The sequence below is a fragment of the Dipodomys spectabilis genome, unplaced genomic scaffold (assembly GCF_019054845.1).
Source record: "Dipodomys spectabilis isolate Male_0828 unplaced genomic scaffold, ASM1905484v1 ptg000002l, whole genome shotgun sequence".
Taxonomy (NCBI): domain Eukaryota; kingdom Metazoa; phylum Chordata; class Mammalia; order Rodentia; family Heteromyidae; genus Dipodomys; species Dipodomys spectabilis.
In genome coordinates this window covers 52,476,768-52,496,945 of record NW_024870679.1, presented here as the reverse complement: position 1 = coordinate 52,496,945, position 20,178 = coordinate 52,476,768, and the positions used below count along the sequence as shown (strand labels likewise).

The 20,178-nt window shown below is 48.6% G+C and overlaps 1 protein-coding gene across 1 annotated transcript; it reads left to right on the top strand.

Moving 5' to 3' along the window:
- Positions 1 to 4,603: 4,603 nt before the first annotated feature.
- Positions 4,604 to 8,667, top strand: Tmem275 (transmembrane protein 275). Its single transcript, XM_042674562.1, has 2 exons — positions 4,604 to 4,608; positions 8,082 to 8,667. Exons 1-2 carry the CDS (start codon positions 4,604 to 4,606, stop codon positions 8,665 to 8,667), a joined length of 591 nt encoding a protein of 196 aa, XP_042530496.1.
- The last annotated feature ends 11,511 nt before the right edge of the window (positions 8,668 to 20,178 follow it).

Sequence of the window (20,178 nt, the reverse complement as noted above, 5' to 3'; positions counted from 1 at the left end):
GCCTCTGCCTCCACTCTCCCAGGAAGGGCATCTGCAGAGGAAGCTCTGCTGAGCTGCAGCCCACTCCATCACAGAGGAAACTGGGAAGGTGTCTACCTGTTTGTATTTCACCCTGTCTGCAGCACTGTGTGGAATGCAGCTGCAAATATGCTGGCCATTATGTCTAGCCATTGGGTGGGGGGGGGGGGGTGAGCATACATACATACACATCCCCTCAGGCAAAGCCAGGCCTTCATCCTCAAGCCTTGTTTTTAGGTTGGGGAATATGGGGGAGGGGATTACTCATCTGTGTGCCTAGGATGGGCAAGGGCCTGTAGATTGAGTGGAGTGGGGTGATGGTGGCTCTCTGGGCTCTGGGGAGACAAAATTCAGAGCTTGCAGCATAGTGAATAACCCTCAGCCAGCAATGAGTAACAGTGATGTGGGAGGTTCCCTGAGGAAGGGGGCAGAGCTGGGGATAGAGAGGGGGCTGAAGCACCAGACAAATAGGCTGCCCAGACTTCAGGAAAGGAAACAGAAGAATTACTACTGAAAGAACAAAGCTTTCCAATGAGCAAATGAGGGCAGGGTCTCACATGGAGGACAGAGGGTGTGGAGTGAGTGGGGGATCTCTGCCAAAGCCCAGGTCTCTCATCCAGAGGCTCTTGGGGCCTTTGAGTACAATCCTGAGACCACAAGCTGGGCAACTGCAGCTGGGAAAAGCAGCTGATCTCATGCAATATGAACATCTTAGAACCATGAACTCACTTATAGGGTCTTCAGCCAGAAACCCTCTCCCTAAGAACTCTTGCCTCTGCCAAGAACCACTCCTAAGCTTGTTGATGATTACCTGGTTATAATCAATGACTATACTCTTTTAAAACATCTCCAAATCAAGCACCAGTGGCTCAAGCCTGTAATCCAAGCTACTCAGGAGACTTAGTTCTGAGGATCGTAGTTTGAAACCAGCCTTGGCAGAAATGTCCTCCTGAGACTCTTATATCCAATAAACCACTCAAAAACTGGAAGTGGTGCTATAGCTTAAGGGGTAGAACACTAGCCTTTGGCATGAAGAGGCTCAGGGACAGTGCCCAGGCCCTGAGTTCAAGCCCCACAATCGACAAAAAAAAGAAAGAAAGAAAAAGAAAGAAAGGAAGGAAGGAAGGAAAGAAAGAAAGGAAAGAAAGAAAGAAAGGAAAGAAAGAAAGAAAAGAAAAGAAATATCTCCATACCTTCCAGGAAGCAGTAATTCTGGTGCGGAGAAACATGGACTTTTCAATTTCATAGTAGTTCAACAACCAGCCATATAAAACCAAGTCCCCATTTCCACCTTTATAAACCTCTGCTAACTGAAGGTAGAGCAGCAAGTTGACAAGGGACCTTAATTCAGGGACAATAACTTGGCTGCACACTTCTTTTACTCCTTCCTTCCTTCCTTCCTTCCTTTCTCTCTCTCTCTCTCTTTCTTTCTTTCTTCTTTCTTTCTTTCTTTTTGTTGTTGGTCATGTGGGGCTTGAACTCTGGGCCTGGGAGCTGTCCCTCAGCTATTCAGCCCAAGGCTAGTGCTCTACCACTTGAGCCACAGTGCCACTTCTGTTTTCTGAGTGGTTTAGTGAAGATAAGAGTCTCACAGACTTTTGTGCTTGGGCTGGCTTTGAACCTTGATCCTCAGATCTCAGTCTCCTGAATAGCTAGGATTACAAGCGTGAGCCACCAGTGCCTGGCTTGTTCGTTCGTTAGTTCATTCCTTCCTTCTTTCCTTCCTTCCTTTCTTTTCTTCCTTTCTCTCTCTCCCTCCCTCCCTTTTTCCTTCCTTCCTTTCTTCCCTTCTTCCTTCCTTCCTTTCTTTCTTTCTTTCTTTCCTTCTTTCTTTCTTTTTACAATTACCCAAAAAGGAGTCCCAGTTCTTCCAAGTTGTTCAACTCAAAATTCCCAAGTGCCTGCCCCTGCCCCAAACTGCTTCTAGACTGGACTTTCAAATAGAGTGCCAAGATCTTCTTGACCAAAGATAGGGTGGCAGGGATGAAGAATTTCTTAAGCAGAATCCTTGGCAGCTGATATCAGTGTTCAGAACACTCGGATTGGAAAAAGGACGATTCTGTTCTGATTTGGCATAGACTCCCTCCATGACCTTTCCCATGCCAAGCCTCAGTTTCTCCCATCTGGATGGAAGGCTTGGTTGTGAGTTGTGGTGATGTATGCTTGTAATCCCAGCTACTCGGGAGGCTGAGGTAGGAGAATTGCAAATCTGAGGCCAACCAAGGGAACTTATCAAGACCCTGTCTCAAAATAAGTACGTTTGCTAAAAAAAAAAAAAAAAAGACAAAAGATATACAGTTCAGTGGTAAGGCACTTATGTAGCATAAGTGAGGTTTGGATTCAGTCCTTAGCACTGCAAATGATAATAACCATCATAATCCTAGTAATAATTTTTAGAATAAAATTTTAAGCAGAAGCATTTGGTCCAGGTGATCTCCCCAGATTCAGCAGCTTGGGGGATTCGCTAAAGCAACAGTTCTCCAAACCTAGCAACTCATGATTCAAAGCAGTGACCTCCTCTGTGCTCAGGCACTGGACTTGAAGGCTGGGCTTGTAATCAAATAGGGCTTGGTAGATTTGAGATAGCACTAGCATCAGCTCAGGGGGCCCTGCTTCCTTAATAGCCTAGAATACATTTGCCAGAGCTCAAATCAGGCAAGAAATGCTGCTTTAACATGATTAGAAGAGGGAAATACCAGAAAGATGGCATGAATAGCACCAAGGACAATCCTGGCAGTGCCAGTCACACAAAATAAGTCCAGCCCTGCACCAGTGGCATCCAGGGCCACAGTCTGCCATAGGAAATGGCAGGGCAAATTGAATGGCAAGCACACTGAATGACCTCAACACCTCACCCCTGCATATATCCAAATCCCTGTTCACCACAATGGAGGAAACTTCAGGAATAAACCCAACACCCACAATTTATTACATCTTTCTGTGCCTTGGGTAGATACTCTTCTAGGAGCTGTTTTGTTTCCAAGTCAGCTCTCTTTGCCAGCTCTCCCTCCCAGATAAGAATCACTCATTGGCAATTAGCTCTTGGAAGCTGGGTCCCTAAGCACGAATTTGCAATCTGTTGAATCAAGTGTACTAAATCCCAGGATGAGCAGAGTTTACCTTTCCTTACAGTAGAAAAAACATATCCTGTGCTGCTCTCCTGTTGACATTTGAATAGTGTAAGTCCTAATTACAGGAGCTCACCTACAGGACCTGGAGAAGAGCTAGGGCCTGGTGCTTTAGTCATGTAACATTTGCTAAATGTTAATCTAGCACCAGCTAGGTTGAGAGCTCAGGTTTCAGGGCACCAAAACAGCAAATTTAAATCCTTGTACCATCACTGCCATTGAGTAGTCTTGAGTGACTTTATAGAAACTGTTACAATGTCTTCATCTGTCAAATTAGGACATAATAGTAATACTCAATCTTATGTTATAAAAATTAAACATTCTTAAGCATTCTATATAGCACAAATGTTAATTATTAGTCTGAAAATACAAATGCCAGATTCCCATCTAGACTTCTGTTTCTAGCTAAGGTAGACTCACTCAACTTACTATTGAGAAGAGCCTTAAAATTGATTGAATATTTAGGAGATGTCATGGTTTGTTTGTTTTGTCAGTCATGGGGCTTGAACTCAGGACTAGGGCACTGTGTCTGAACATTTTTGCTTAAAGCTAGCACTCTACCACTTTGAGCCACAGCTCTACTTCCAGTTTTCTGGTGATTAAAAGGAGATCAGAGTCTCACAGACTTTCTGACCCAGGCTGGCTTTGAACCTCAAGCCTCAGATCTCAGCCTCCTATGTATGTAGGATTACAGGTGTGAACCACCAGTGTTGGGCTTTTATTTATTTATTTATTTTAATTTTATTTTTGGGGGGAGGTCTGGTTGTGGGCCCTGAACCCTGGGCCTGGGCGCTGTCCCTCAGCTCTTCAGCTCAAAGCTAGCACTTTACCACTTGAGCCACAGCGCCACTTCCAGCTTTTTTTCTTTTTGCTTATGTGGTACTGAGGAATCGAACCCAGGGCCTCATGTATGCAAGGCAAGCACTCTTCTTCTGAGCCACCTTCCCGGTCCCAGTGTTGGGCTTTAAGAAATGTCTTTGTAAGACAGTCATGCTGACTCAAGTCTATAATCCTAGCTACTCAAGAGGTAGAGATTAGAGGATCAAGATTAGCATGTCCATAAAAGTTCTTGAGACTCCATCTCTCTCAATAGTTGGGAGCAGTGGTACATTCCTGTTATCCTAGCTACAGAGGAAGCATAATGATTGGGCACAGTGACACATGACTGTCATCCCCAGTGATATTGGGCAACACAAGTAGAATTGCAATGCAAGCATAAAGCAAGACTCTACCTGGAAAATAATCAAGGCCAAAATGGGCTGGAAGCATCACTCAGCCTCCCTCATGCCCGCTTTACCAGAAAGGAGGCCTGATTTCAATCTCTAGTACTGAAAAAAAAAAGAACAAAATCTGTTTATAGACAATAAAGAGTCCAGGAGGCCAAGATGGTGGAGAGAAAAGAAATAATATTTTGTTTCAATCATTCCTTTAAAGTATTTCACAGTTTGTAGAAGGCAATGGGGTAAGGGAATCAGAACTAGAACTCAGGGCTTACAAAAGGGAGGGGTCCAATTAAACACCACCAGCTTTTATCTTGTTTTCCTTTTTTCTGGTACTGGAGACCAAACCCAGGGCTTTGCCCACTGTAGATACATGCTCTTTCACTGAGTTATATACACGAACCTTCCTCCAGATTTCAGTTAACTGGCCCAAAGGGCTACAATGACTAGACAGATACTGACTAGATTCAAGAAGACTGGAACAGAGTTTCTAATCAGATCCATCCCAGATTAGGTTAAAGTAGCCTTATTCCTTCTTTAGATGCTTGAGGGAGCAGTAAGTAAATTCTATCTGGAGTATATGCTCTCTCTATTGTTATCTAAGGGCTGATGTGGTGAATTTCTCAGTAGTAAGAGCATTTGCTGATATATACAATGTCCTGGATTCAATCCGTAGCACAACATCCCCCTTTAAAGTATCTGTCATTCAAGGAGATAAGACAAGATGACCAAAATCCAAGAGCAATAAAACAGTCTCTAGAAACAACCTCTCTGGAGAGCTAAATGATGGAAATATTAGGCATAGGACTTAAAGGCTGAAATGTTTTAAAATAAACAGTTAACAGTAGGGTATCTTTTGATAGAAAACTAGAATCTATGAAAAAGAATTGTAGCTGGGCCGTGTACTGGTGGCTCACACCTGTAATCCTAGCTACCCAGGAAGCTGAGATCTGAGGATTACGGTTCAAAGCCAGCCTGGCAGGAAAGTCTGAGAGATTATTTTCTCCAATAAACCACTAGAAAACCTGAAGTGGTGCTGTGGCTCAAGTGGTGGAGTGTCAGCTTTGAGCTGAATAGCTGAGGGACAGTGCCTAGGCCCAGATTTCAAGCCTCACAACCGGGTATGGGAGGGGGGGATTGTAGCTGGACACTTGGTGGCTCACACCAATAATCCTAGCTACTCAGAAGGCTGAGATCTGAGGACTCTGGCTCAAAACCAGCCCATGCAGGAAAGTCCATGAGAGCACTAGCCTTGAGCAAAAGAGCTCAGGGACAGCACCTAAGCCCTGAGTTCAAGCCCCACAACTGTCAAAAAAGAAAAAGGCTAGAAAATTAAAAGAAATGTAGGGAAATTTGAGAATTAAAAAGAAGTGAGATTCTTAGACCCTCAGCTGCCCAGAACTTCTCTTGTCAGCTTTTAGTATGGTGTGAGGTAAGGTGAGATGAAGATTCCATTCCCTCCACCAGGCTTGCCCTGTCAGCTGCCCAGCCTAAGGCTGCAGAAAAGAAGAACTCCATCTTTGCCAAATGTCAGGTAGTGATAATATGGGTAGGGTGAGGGACAGGCAGACAATTTGAAAGAAGGAGATCTGAGAATCTCATCCCTCCTAAGGATTAAACGAATCTCTTTAAAATGAAGCAAAATTTTTATGCAGTGTGAACCAAATCATCTATTCTCTGACTTTGGTCTCAGGTCTTTTCTTCTTTCAGTCCAGCCACCACTCCCCAAATACTTACTTCTCTGAGCCTCAGTTTCCTCAAGTATAAAATATAGCTATTAATCAACACTACATACTTTTAGGGATTCAGTGAGACCAAGGATGTGAGCAATTGTGGGATGCTGCATCCCTTTAATAGTTGCTGGGTAGAACCCTCAGCTGTAGGTTGGATCAGACAGTATGGAGTTTCCTGAGGAATCTACCATTTGTTGATGGCCTCTAAGGTCAACATGTGTTTGAAGAAAGCACATGTCTGTCTTCCTACTGGCTGGGTGTGGCAGCAAGATGATTCTGGCATTTCCCAGGAGAACTGCCACCTCTTAATATGGAGGAGTCCTGGTACAGTCAGCTCTGGATATGAGACCCTCTGACCTGCTTAGGCCAAGCTGAATCCAACCTATGTCCAGAGTAAAGGATCTGAGCCACCCTTCCCTGATACTAGCCTTTGTTTTCACTCACCTAAGTCATCAAGTTTTCTTCAATCCTACTCTGTGCAGGAAAATACTTCTACCTGGGAAACAGACCAACTTCCCCATTTCTAAATCAGACACAAGCCACTTAGATCTAAGACTTCAAAAGCCCCCATCTTTGTCAAATACAACAAAAGATGTGGTTAATGTTCATGAAATACTACTCTAAGCACTTTGTGTAGCTTAGGACATTCATTATCACTATATCTTATGAGGTTAGTCTTATGTTCCCTACCCTAAATACTCTGCTCTCGCCCACCTGCACTACCATCTGCTTGCTCTTCTCTTCATCCAGGACTCTTTACTGACATTGTTTCATAATACTAACACAGCTCACAAGTATGGTCTCATCCTTTGAGGACCTACTACCAATGCTCTCATGTGATAAGGCAGAATCTGCAAATCCAAGTCATAAATCCCAAGACTCTAATTGTATTACTCTTGATTTTGCAAGCATTTTCAGAATTCTGATGTCCAGTGATAGTTCTTAGAACCAGATAAACCTAGAAATTCCTAGAAAGGAATTCTAGTCTCCATTTTCAGGTTTTTGGACCCAGGTCCAACAGGAGAATCCTGGATTGATGGGATAGAGGCATGCCTGGAATCTAAAAGAATACACCATTTGGAAAGAGCCTTAGGGCCCAGCTCATGTGAGGACTGGCCCCCGACTCTGGACATCAGAAACATCCAGAGCTCCTCTCTATCACATAGCCCACCCAGTCCAGAGCCTCCTCATTTGAAGGTCAAGAAAGTTAGTGCCACTCAGCGCTATGCCTCCCACAGTCTCATGTGGTCCTTTTGTTCCTGGTCCTGGATCTTGGATACATAGGTCTCTCTGAGCTTCAGTTTCTCCATTTTAGCAAGGATGAGCCAGACCAGATAATCCTCAAGCTTCTTCCACGTGGGGAGGTAACTAAAACCTAAGAGCTTCTTTTTTTTTTTTTTTTTGTCGGCCGTGGGGCTTGAACTCTGGGCCTGGGCGCTGTCCCTCAGCTCTTCAGCTCAAGGCAAGCGCTCTACCACTTGAGCTACAGCGCCACTTCCGGTTTTCTGGTGGTTTTTATTGGAGATCGGAGTCTCACGGTCTCTCCTGCCCGGGCTGGCTTTGAACCGCGATCCTCAGATCTCAGCCTCCTGAGTAGCTAGGATTACAGGCGTGAGCCACCAGCGCCCGGCTTCCTAAGAGCTTCTTAAACCACCTACCTGCCTTGGAGGAGTACTGAGGATGATGTTGATGATGATGAGCACTTACAGCTATTCACTCTCTTAAGTAGCCCAGGAAGGTTCTTCTCCTCCTGGAGGGAAGGAGGTGGAAGGCAGACAAGATTAGTGGATGGTGAGGTTCGCCACTAGGGACACTTGGGGACTGAGCAAAGAAACAATAACAAACCACAGCACCGTGGGTTATTACTCAGAGATAGAAGCAGGAGGCCACCCAAGATGACCCTAGGCTACAAAGCCCTGAATGTACCCACAGAATTGAGCCAGATGGGAGGCTGAGCTGCACCTCTTGCTGTGTGCCCACAGGACCACGGTGATCTCGTCCCTCACAGGCGGGAGCTTGAGGCGTACCCTGCGTGTGCAGATGCCGCTTTCAAAGAACATCCAGGGGGCCCAGGCGCCCAAGGGCCGCGCCCAGGGCCGGCTGCCGGGCCTACCGTCGCCCGCGCTCTGCTGCGCCTGCGGTCTGTGCGTGCTGCTGGCGGGCGTGAACGTGACACTGGTGGGTGCCTTTGCCTCCTTCCTGCCGGGGCACAACGCACCACTGATCGTGGGGCCGACGCTGCTGGTGCTGGCGCTGGGCTTCTTCGCGGCCTGCTGCGTGTGTAGCGGCCGGGGCCCTGCGCCCCGCGCGCGCTCCTTGGCGGCTGCTGGCCGGGATCCAGGCGCTGGGCGCGCCGGGCCCGTGGCGCTGGAGATGGAGAGCAGCGAGCGCACGGCGCAGGACACCACAGCCGTGCAGCTCAGCCCCGCCGCCTCGGCCGCGTCCTCCGGCCGCTCCAGCCCCGGCCCCAGCCTCTTCGCCCTGGACCCGCCGGCCCCCACAGCCGTCTATGTGCCACGACCCGAAGCAAACCAGCTCAACCTACCCAGGGAGCGGGCCGCCTCCTAGCAGGCCAGGTCCCGGCCCAACTCACCTTTCTGGGTTCTCTCTGTCCGATAGCATCTAAGCAAAAATTCAAGCGAGAGAGGGAGAGAGAGGGTGAGGGCGGGAGAGAGAATTGGATAAGATCCAATGGCCTCATCTGCCCCATCTCCAGAGTTCTGGAGGGCCGAATGTGGTGATGGTGTGGGCCCACCCTCACCTCAAAGTAGAAAGCAGAGCCTTGGCTTCTTAAGCGGGGTCTCCCGGTTCAACAACTCACCCTCAGCCCTGCCTTGATGAAACCAGGAGCCCTTGGAGCCCGGCCCCACCCCCGTGACATCCGGGCGCTGTGGAGGTAGAGACATCCACTGATAGAAGAGCTGACACTCAGGGAGGCAGGAGGAGAAGGAGAGGAGAAGGTCAAGCCCTATGTTGTCCCCTTTGCTATGTAAAAGGCCTCCAACCCTCCTTCTGCCCCTACCCTCTCTCCCTTGTCTGTATCCCAAAATGACTTTTAGGATTAATTTGGGAGGAAGAATTCTGACTTTAGCCAGGATAGTTCCTAGGATAGAGCTGAGTGGACACACTCTGCCCTTTCTGTCTGACTAAAGGCAGGGGAGTTGAAGCTAGGACCTCAGTAGTTGAGGGACTTCAGCCCTGGAGACTGCTGTGTGATCTTCACTGCCAGCAACGCCTACACCGTGCCATTCCCGCTGTGCCTCACTTCTTAATAAAGCATCTTTACACTCAGTCCTCTGGGTGAGCAGTCCAGAAGGAGAAGCTGACATAGAGCCCCTGACAGTGGGCTCAGCCTGTGGCCAAGGGCTTCAGCATCCTAGCACCAGTTCTTCATGAAGAGAAGGGCACCCCAGGGGAGTGGAGTGCATGGCTGGAGATAAGACTGTCTGAGACTGTACGTGCCTGGTAATGTCAGCCAGAACAGGTGTGTCAGCTGAGGGAGGCTGGATGAACGTGGGAGTGTGACTGAGGGTGCAATTGCCAGGCTTCTGTGAGAGACGAGGGATGGCAGTGTTTGGGTAACTGTCAACATCACACTTGTGAGTAGGAGTGGGAGGGGGTGGAAGTCTAGAGGCATGGCCACCCAACAGGGATGGCAAGGGGAGAAGAGCTCTGAGGCCAGTGTAAAACTCAGACCTTTCTGGACTTGGGGAATGTGGGCCCTGCCTGGGATCTCAGCCTGTGATCTGCCCAGGTGGGCGAGGGCTGCTGACAAGAAGAATAAGGGGAAGGTTGGGGGAGGGGCTGGAGGAAGATCCAGCAACGTTGAGCCAGCCCCTCCTCTCCCTGCAGCAATCCAAGCAAACAGTGATGGTGGCACATGTTGGCCCACCACGCTTGGGGGCCATGACAGCCAACTCACCCAACCTGGCTTCATCAGCCTCCCTTCCTCTTTCCAAAAAGGCATCTGCAGCTCTTCTGCCATGGTCCAGGATTGTGTGTGTGTGTGTGTGTGTGTGTGTGTGTGTGTGTGTGTGTGTGTGTGTGTGTGAAAATGGGTGTACAGAGCCATTTCCTGGGCTCATCCTCTCTCTTCTGGGTCATTGGCAGCCCCAGATGTCACCTGTTGCCTTGATCAAAGGTAAGAGAAGCCATTGCGGATGCTGCTTGCTTGCAATGTGGTCTGGACCACCCTCTCCCACCCACCTCCTCAGGAAGAGATGCCTCAGATTCAGTACTGAGTCCAGGCCCAAGCCCTCTCCCTCCTGCTGCTGGATTCTCAGAGTTATACTCCTGGACTCCTTCCTCATTTTTCCTCGCAAGATCTCCAGGTCTTCCTCTGGACCTAGCTCCTGGGGAAGAGTGAATGTCACATAAGGATTCAGGGAAGTCAGTGAACCACTGAATCAACAGATCAAAGGCCAATGCTGTAAGGAGAACGGAGGCCAGAATAGAGTGGAAGAGAGAGACATTGAGTCTCTAGAGGAGGCACATTCTGACTACCCCAGCTGCAGATCATCATTTATTTCCTCTGCATCCCCTCCTCCTCAGGCACATCAGGAAGGATACTCACCATCCACTCAACCCCAGCAGAGAACTTCCCCCAACCCCAATCTGTCTAGGTCTGACACACCAAGGACTGGTCCCCTTGAGACACTAGGTGAGACTTAAGGAACAAGTCCCTTGAGGGCAATCTGACCCCACTATGTAGGAGAGTGGGGCTGGCAGATGTGCTCTGCCCCCGTAGCCCTGCTAGCCTATCCATGGTAGGGCCCCTGAGGGAGACCACTGCAGAGGCTGTTTCATTGGAAGGTGAGGACATTGTTCTGGCAGCACAGGGGCATCAAGCTCCCTGGCCTTGGGAATTCATGCAGGGCCTGGTGAGTCCTGCAGGGATGCTACAGTGGGATCTTGAGTTTAGGCTACGTCTTACACATGCCTGCAGCATGGACCTCCTCAGAGGCCCAGTGCTTCAGCAGAGAACTTGGAGCTGGTCCTTATGAAAGGACAGGTATCCTCCAGGGCCTGGGAGCCCTGCCTCCTATAGGGAGCTACTGTTGGTCTGGATAAGGGAATTCATTAAATGGCTCCAGAACTGTGGTCCCTTCTTTCTCTTCTCACTAGAGGAAATGTGAACTACTTCAAACCAGTTGTTACTAATTAACAGATAATTCCTGAACTCGCTATGTGCCTGATATTGGGTATATAGTATGAATAAGCTGTGGTGGAGACCATATTCTACTTGAGAGAGACAGTAAAGAAGTAAGTAAACAAGATGAAAAGACATTAGTTAATGAACAGTTCCGTGCCAAACAACAACAACAAAAAAAAACCTCAAAAAGGTGTGATGGGGAATTGGATGGTTGGGGAGGTCTTTGCTGAGAGGTGACATTTAAGTTAAGCTCCAAATGACAAGAGTCGACCATGCAAAGGTCTAGAGAAACAACATTGCACACTTGGGAAATGACCATTACAAATGCCCCAAGGAAGCATGAACTTGGTCAAAACAAGAAAAAAAAAATGGCTACAGAGATGGGGGTGGGGATGAAATTGGAGAGGTGAGGAGAAGGATACAATTCCCCTCATGGCAAGCTTAGTAAGCAGAGTGAGGAGTTGGGATTTCGGTAAAATGGGAGCCACTGGAGGGTTTTAAGCAAGGAAATGGCATGATCTGATTTATGATTGTAAAGATCGCTGTGCTTGCTGTGTGGAAAATAGAGTGTTGCGGGGCAAGGGAGCGGGTTAGGAGGTGACTGCAGAGAGCTGTGCTGGGGGGCTGGGACTGGAACGGTCACTGTGGGCTAGACAGAACCATCATCCGTGTCAGAGACAAATGGGACAAGGTCACCCTGCTGGATTTCCTGGAGGCAGGAGAGAAAAGAATCTGGGAGAAGGGGAGAATTTTTACTTGAGCATTTGGTGGAAGATCCTGTTTGGGGGGGTCTATTTGAGAGGTTGTTAGAGCCCAAGAGAGCTATCTGGAAGGAACCAGAAAGAGGACCTTACTATAAGGTGTGTCTCGTCCCAGGACTGGGAGTCTAGGTTTCTGGTAACAGGGACTTACAGAGAGCCACCCTGGGTGTTGGGTGGCCCATGCCTATAATCTTAGCTATTCAGGAGGCTGAGATCTAAAGGACTGCAGCTCAAAGGCAGCCTGGGGAGAAAAATCCAGGAGACTGCATCTCTCATCAACCACCAACAAGCCAGACTGAAAGCATAGCTCAGATGATAGAGCACCAGCCATGAGCAAGCAAGCTGAGTGAACATGAGTTCCCAAGTTCAAGTCCCTGTACCAGAAAATAATTGAAACATACAAAAACACATCCAAAACAACAAAGATGTCTGATGGGGTAGGAAGTAGGCCAATCCCTTGGTGAGGAAAGATAGGTATCAGTGAGTCCGCCTTGAGGGCTAGGGTCCCCAAAGTAGATGGAGATGGCTAGGTAAGTGGACCAATCCTGAGGAATTTTACACTACTAGCGATTTCCACCAGAGGGCACCCTGGGCACATGACAAGGGATAGAGGTGGCTCAGCCCAGCATTAACGGCACAATTTTGCATTTTTCTCTTCGGAGGAATGGGAGGGGCAAGAGAACTGAGATGGTGAGGGAAGAAGAGGTCTTGTTGTGGTTTTAAGTCATTCTGATTTACTAAGTAAATCAACCACTTCTGGAACCTGCCATTACAGAGAAAACCTTCACTTGGATAGAGACTTAGCCTTTAACAAGGTTACAGTCCTGAGTCTGGTCACAGACTGAACTTCGACCCTTCTCTTAAATTAAGCCCTCACCCTAGTCCGTATAGAGTCCTGACCTCAATAATAGATTGAACTTGATCCTGGTCACATTCTTTAGTCTTGATTCTACCTGGTGCCTACACTGAACCTGTTGTCATGTTTTGTTTTGTTGTGTTGTGTTTTGTTGTGGGTTTGTTGTTGTTGTTGATTGTGTGGGGCTTGAACTCAGGACCTGGGTGCTGTCTCTGAGCTTTTTCACTTAGGTATAGTGCTCTACCACTTTGAGTCATGGCTCTACTTCTGGTTTTCTGGTGGTTATTTGGAAACAAGAGTCTCTTGGACTTTCCTGCCTGCGCTAGCTTTGAACCACAATCCTCAGATCTCAGCTCCTGAGTAGATAGGATTACAGGCATGAGCCACTGGCACCTGACTTTGAATCTGTTTGGTTTGGTTTGGTCGGTCATGGAGCCTGAACTCTGGACCTGGGCATTGTCCTTCACTTCTTCAGCTCAAGGCTAGTGCTCTACCACTTGAGCCACAGCGCCACTTCTGGCTTTTTCTGCTTATGTGGTGCTGAGAAATTGAACCCAGGGCCTCATGCATGTAAGGCAAACACTCTATAACTGAGCCGCCTTCCCAGCCCCTTAACCTCTGTCTATTATTTAACCCTGGCTTTTGACTAAGTATAGAACTCTGACCTGGACACAGACTGAATCTTGATTGTGGAGACACATTAGCTCCTATTCTGGTCATAACCTGAGCTCTGACCCTGAGAACAAACATCCCTGACCCTTTTCCATACACTGAGTCTTGACTCTGTAATAACACAAACCTAGCCCTGGTTATAGTACCCTGAATGGAGTCTTAGCCTGAAATTCTAATAGCTGACAAAAACTGAACTTTTAACATGGCCACTTTGAACACCCTCATCAACTTCATAGCCTAGATAAGTCTCCTGTTGGGTCACACTTCATCCACAAAGAAAGTGACTCCTTAAAACCACTTTTGCAGAGAACAGAAGGCTTATTAGGTCTTGGAATGATATAGAAATTCCTGGACTTTGTATCCCGGAGATACAGAAAAGGCCAGTTCTAAGCTATCCAGGATATAAGAGAGGAAGAGCAGCTATGTTTCTCCAGGTATCCCAGGAGCTCGAGGTAGAGTCTTTCTGTCTGCCTACTTGGGGATTCTGACTGAGAACTGATTCCATCTGAACCCCAGCTACCTTAGAACAGAACATTGGGCAAGTAAGTCCCTCCTGCCAGCTGGGCTTTGCTCTACCCCCTGTTCCCTTTTAGGAGAAATGTGAAGAGCAATGACTCTCCAGCCTATGATGGAAGCCCCATGTGTCCACCCTGTGTCCTGAGAGGAAGAGAAGCCCCTTTATGCTGACAGCTCACTGCGGCTGGTCAAGAAAAAGTGAATCTTGCCCAAAAGTAACCTGAGGTTGTCAGGGGCTGTGACACATGAACACAAGGCAACATGGGAAAATGCCCAAGGTCTGTATATTTGTGAGATCCATAGTGTCTCACCATGACACTAGCTGATTCAGTATCTGACCTCTTAAGGGATCAGTCTGGGTGATCTGCCCCTTGGAGCCATGCTGGCCTCTGCCAGCTCCACAGGGCTCCTTGGCTCACCTAGGGAAGTACTGAGGGGGAGGGGGATCCAGGCTGAAGCTAGGGCAGGGGGAGGGGATATGGCAAGAGTCAAAAAACGCTGACTCCGGAGACAATGAGCTCTCCGAGGCTGAGGCAACTCATTTGGTCCCGGCCACGCTTTATTAAATTCTCATAAACCTGTCAGGGGGGACAGGGCTCGCTTCAGTTTACCTCATTAGCCCGACACAATGACAGTGGGGGGGGGGGTGCAAAAGAAGGGGGTAGCAAGGGGAGGCCGGTGCTCAGAGCTGAGAACCAAGCCAGCCGGGAAGATAATTGAATTAAGTGGCTTTTGTTAATGGTTTTTAAGACTCCGAAGTGTAAATAACATTTAGGGGCTTTCTTTTAATGGGGCTGGGGTTTTACAGACCCAGGGAGCTTAGAAGAAGACCAGCCTGGTCTCTGCCCTTCTCAGGGACTCTAGGGGAGCTCTGGAGAACTTTCGGAGCAGTCCCTGGACGCAGTGAAGTTGACCTGGGGACAATGTAACCGTCTTCCCAAGGGCAGGACAGAGATGCTTGGAGCCGAAGGTGAGTTGACTTCCTGGTGGGTCTTTGAACAGTGACAACTTACAGAAAGGAGGAAATGAGCAAAAGAGGGCTATCCATGCAGGGGACAAACTGCTCAGTCCTGGAATGCCACTGTTAGACAAAATGGCCAGAGGTGCCTCTGGGATGTGAGCTATGGCTTGTGAGTATTCCCAGGACTTGGCTTTGGAAGGTCAATCTTTACTCGCTCTGACAGCTCAGTAGGAGTAGAAGATTCTGGCTTTACTGTATGGGGAGGCAGTGAGCTCTCCATTGGCAGGTATGTAGGAAGGCTGCGAATTGGAGTTAGCAGACTTTCAATAAGGCAGTGGATGAGACTGGACTTCAGGCTTCCTGAAGGAGACTGAACTTGAGGGTCTGCAAATGAAGGTAGCCAGGGGCTGGGAATGTGGCTCAGTGGTAGAATGCTTGCCTAGCATGCATGAAGCTCTGGATTCGACTCCTCAGTACCACATAAACAGAAAAAGCCAGAAGTGGTGCTGTGGCTCAAGTGGTAGAGTGCTAGCCTTGAGCAAAAAGAAGCTTAGAGACAGTGCCTAGGCCCTGAGTTCAAGCCCCAGAACTGACCAAAAAAAAAAAAATCAAGGTGGCCAGTTCACTTTCTGGGACAGAATGGCCAGGGGAAGCTGAGTCCCAGGAAATAGACACATAGACCAAAGCAGTTTTAGAATCCCACCCCTGGATTTTCACAGTTTTTCCCTCAGTGCATGTAAGTCCAGGTCCCAGAGTGGCTAAATTGGGGAGCATGCTTAGTGGCTAAGCTGAAGAGTTCTGGACTAGGTCCCATGGGGTTGGAGGTGGCAGGGGAAGGAGGGGTGAGGAGGGGCAGGGCTGGCCCTGAGCCAGCCCACAAAGGGTTAAGACACACTAATCGCCCTGCATGTGACAAAGGGAAGTGGGTTTTCTGATCCAGAAAGGATCAGTCCCTGGGATGCCCCATCAGGCCCTTCAGCGTGAAATTACACCCCAGCAGGGGGTGCTCCCCTCCCCCTACATACACTACCAGCCTGGGCCTGGCATGGGATTAGGGCCTGGAGTCATCAGCTTAATAGATCCTGACCACCCCCCCTCCATCCTTCACCTTCTTGAGCCTCAGCCTGGGACAGCCACTTTCCTCACCTGCTGTCTACCTGGCTGGGGGTCATTTCAGGCTTCATTCTTGGTCTTGTCATTCCATCTGTCTAAGTCTCAGCCTCATGCTCTGTTTCAGTTTCTTTGTAGCCTTTTTATTTTTCTTTTGAGATGGAGGTCTCTCTATGTAGCCCAAGCTATGCTTATACTTGTAATCCTCCTGCGTCAGCTTCTCAACCTTTAATAAATACACCAAAGGTATATGTGTGTGTGTGTGTGTGTGTGTGTGTGTGTGTGTGTGTGTGTGTGTGTGTGTATATATATGTATATATATATATATATATATATATATATATATATCTGTTTATTGTCTGTTTCTCCATTGACATATAACATTAGGAGCAGGGACTTTATCCTCCCAGCACTGGTTCCCTAATGCCTGGGCTACATCTGGCATATACTGGTGCTCAGTAAATATTAGTTTACTGAGCTACTTTCCATCCATCTTACAAAGACTGCAGTGTGGTCCCTTTACTCTGACACTCATGCTCAGAATTGAAAGACAAAAGCTGAAGCCTGTGCCAGGATAGGGCCATGCCCTCGGAAGGAGACAAAGGCCTGTGATATGACACCTCTGCCTCAGTCCCAGCCTGGGACAGGTCTGCATGGACAGAAAGGCTCAATCCTCCTTGAGTGTCACCCTGTTAGCCCTCACTTGCTCTGGCTGCTTCTGGACCTTTCCCATGTGAGTTCCCCTAAGTCTTATTTGCACCCACACCATGGAAAACCCAGCTGGGAACAGGTCCTGGATGGAACAGTTGAGGAAACTGGGAGTGGTTATTACCTAGAAGAGGAAAACCAGCAAGACATTCTGAAATCAAGGTTGTTAGAGACAGAAAGAAACCATCTGTCCAACCTCTACCTAGGAAACAGAGATTCAGAAAAAACCACCGTTTGTCCTTGCCATATTGCTGAGCCATGGCAAGGTCATTATGTAAGGGTAAGGAGAGAAAGGGTTACCGCCCTCCCTCCTCACCCAGTAGCTAGACCAGGCTTCCTGGAGGAGGTGGCATGGGGAGGGGTTCTGAAGAATGAATAAGCTTTCTGCATCCGAAGGGATCTGCAGGAGCAAAGTCACTTGGGAAAGAATACAGTGAGTGTGGTCACTCAGATGTCAGTCTGGTTGACAGGACCTACAGCGGTATGCACAGACATGATCTGAGTAGCCCCCAGGCGAGGCCAGGTCAGGCCTGATAAGGAGGCTACAGAGTGGCAGGTGTCAGCTCTTGAGGAAGAACTTCCCCAACATTCAGGCATGGAGCAGGCTGCCCTTGCAGATGGTAAGCTCCCTGCTCCCTCAGGTTTGTGGGTAGATGCTTGGTATTAGTGATTGGTCCTAGATGGGGACTGAAGAGATCCTTGAGATCCTTGAGGATGCCTATTCTGAGAACCTGACACAGGAATCCCAGCCTATCAAGAGTCCTAGACCATCCACAGCAATCCTGGCCTCACTTCGTCCATTCCCCTGGGCATTTGGAGTGGAAGGAGGGAGAAAAGTGAAGTGGCAGACAGAAAAGCTGCTGTGCAGTTCTAGCCACCTAAGGTCCTACCTGTCTATCTCCAGTTTCCACCCAACCCTTCCAGGGCACGAAGTCAGAGTCAGAAGCTGACTCCTGATGATGGGCATGAGGCCCCAGATAGGGACTTTTTTAGAGGCCCACAGTCCAAGAGCCAGGCTGGGCTTCCCAGCTGGGTAGTTTCTCTCTAGGTGACTTATCAAGGACAGACTAAAGGCTCTTCCTGTGGACCCAGGGCTGAGGCATGCCCCACCCCTTCTAAAAGAATGATATCCCTTACATTTCTCCCCACTGTCATATATTCACCTCAGCTGACCTAGATTCTTCCTGAAGGATTGTGGCTCCTGTTTCTTAGAGGCCTGTCCTCCAGGAGAATCTTATGGTAATAGTGCTTTCCCTTGCTCCTGGCTGCCCTGAACATTTTGTGTGGAGGCCCTGGGATGGATGGGGTGATCTGTGAAGGACCCAAGTGTACAGGTCTATCAGCCTGCTTAGGTAGGGACAGCCAAACAATGAGCAGCTTTGTGTGCACACACTCACACGCCCCACACAAGCTCTTTCCAAGAACAGCTCTTCTAGCCTACTTGCCAAGGATAAAGGAGGCACTGGGCGGTCAACCCCCAGGAGGAAATACTGCTCCTGTAACCTTTGTTGTTCAAAGGGCTTTGCAAAATCTCCAGACTCTTCTTGGAAAGGACCCACAACTGAGGTGGCAGTCCTTCCCGCCCCCCACCCCCACCCCCCACCTGCAGCCGGAGCTCAGGGTGAGAGCTATTGCAGAGCCTCTTGGACCTGGAAGGGGAAGAAACCCCTGGGGGCCAGGCTTAGCGTCATTAGAGGCAGCAGCTGCCACTTAATCCTTCCTTTCCATTATTAGCACTCTCAGATTCCCACAAACCAGGGGGGTCAGTTCAGATCTCCCCATTTTACAGATGATGAAACGGAGGTCCACAGAAACTTGACAGCTTAGTTACTGATCCACTGTGAAACCAGGTAGAGTGGCTCAAGCCCATGATCTTAGCTACCTGGGAGGTAGAAATCTGGGGATCTCAACAGGCCAGTCCAGGATAAATATTCTATCTCAACTAATGACTGAACACAGTGGCAGATGCCTGTCATCCCTGTTACAGGGGTGGAACAGAGGGAGCACAACTGATAGATGCATACAGTGGTTTGCCTGTCAGCTACAGGAGAAGCACAGTGGCTGTGCATGGTGGCTCAAGCCTCTCACCCCAGCAATACAGGGAAACACAGAGAAGAATGGCAATCCAGAGCATAAAGCAAGACTATCTTGAAAAAAATGATAGAATGCCTGCCTAGCAACTGTAAGGCCCTGAGCTCAACTCCTAGTACTGTCAAAAAAAGAAAAAGCCCAGAGGGCCAGGCGCCGGTGGCTCACACCTATAATCCTAGCTACTCAGGAGGCTGAGATCTGAGGCTCAAGGTTCAAAGCCAGCCCAGGCAGGAAAATCCGTGAAACTCTTCTCTCCAATAAACCACCAGAAAACTGTAGCTCAAGTGGTAGAGTGCTAGCCTTGAGCTGAAGAGCTGAGGGACAGCGCCCAGGCCCAGAGTTCAAGCCCCACGACCGACAAAAATAATAAAAAATTTTAAAATGAAAAAAAAAAAAAAAAGAGAAAAAGTCCAGAGGGAGTCAATGCCACATATGAAAGGGGTATGTATGGCATGGCAGAGGTCAGTCTAGCCTCAAATTGAGTTCTCTCCTGGCCTTATTCTTTTTTTTTTTTTTTGTCGGTCATGGGGCTTGAACTCTGGGCCTGGGTGCTGTCCCTCAGATCTCAGCCTCCTGAGTAGCTAGGATTACAGGCGTGAGCCACCGGAGCCTGGCATCTCCTGGCCTTATTCTCAGCTCCGATTCACTCTGACTTCTAATGGAGCTGTGACTCCCCCTAGATGGATCTCTGATTCTGGCCTCAGATTGCCTCCTGTGCCAGCAAAGGCATCTGTGCTTCTCATTCACCTGCTACTTTGTGTCTGCGTCCAGGGGGCTGATTATTCTATTTTACTCCCTAAACTAAATGCAGGGCTGAGTCTATGTTTGTTGGCACTTACAAGTATAATAATAGGAATAAGAAACATCCACTGAGAGTTTGCTGAGTGCCAAGCTTGTGCTAAGTGTTGGTGTAAGTTACTCACTTAATGAACCCTGATTAGCAGGCACCCCCTTTCACAGATGAGGACACTGAGCCTCAAGGTGACTCTGGCAGGTGGGCAGTAGTCTCTTCCCTCCCCATTACACTCAGCTAACTGGCAAGGGGGTAGAAGTAGAGAAAAGCGACAGCTAGTAGGGGAAACGGAGACATCCAGGCAGTGGAGAAAAGCTCAGGGCTCTGGGAAGCCAGAGGGCATGGCTTGTGATTGGTAGAGGGAGATTGTAGGGCCCAGTGCTGAATGGAGATGCCAGGCTCCTAATTAAAATAGAAGAATTTGCCAGGCACCGGTGGCTCACGCCTGTAATCCTAGCT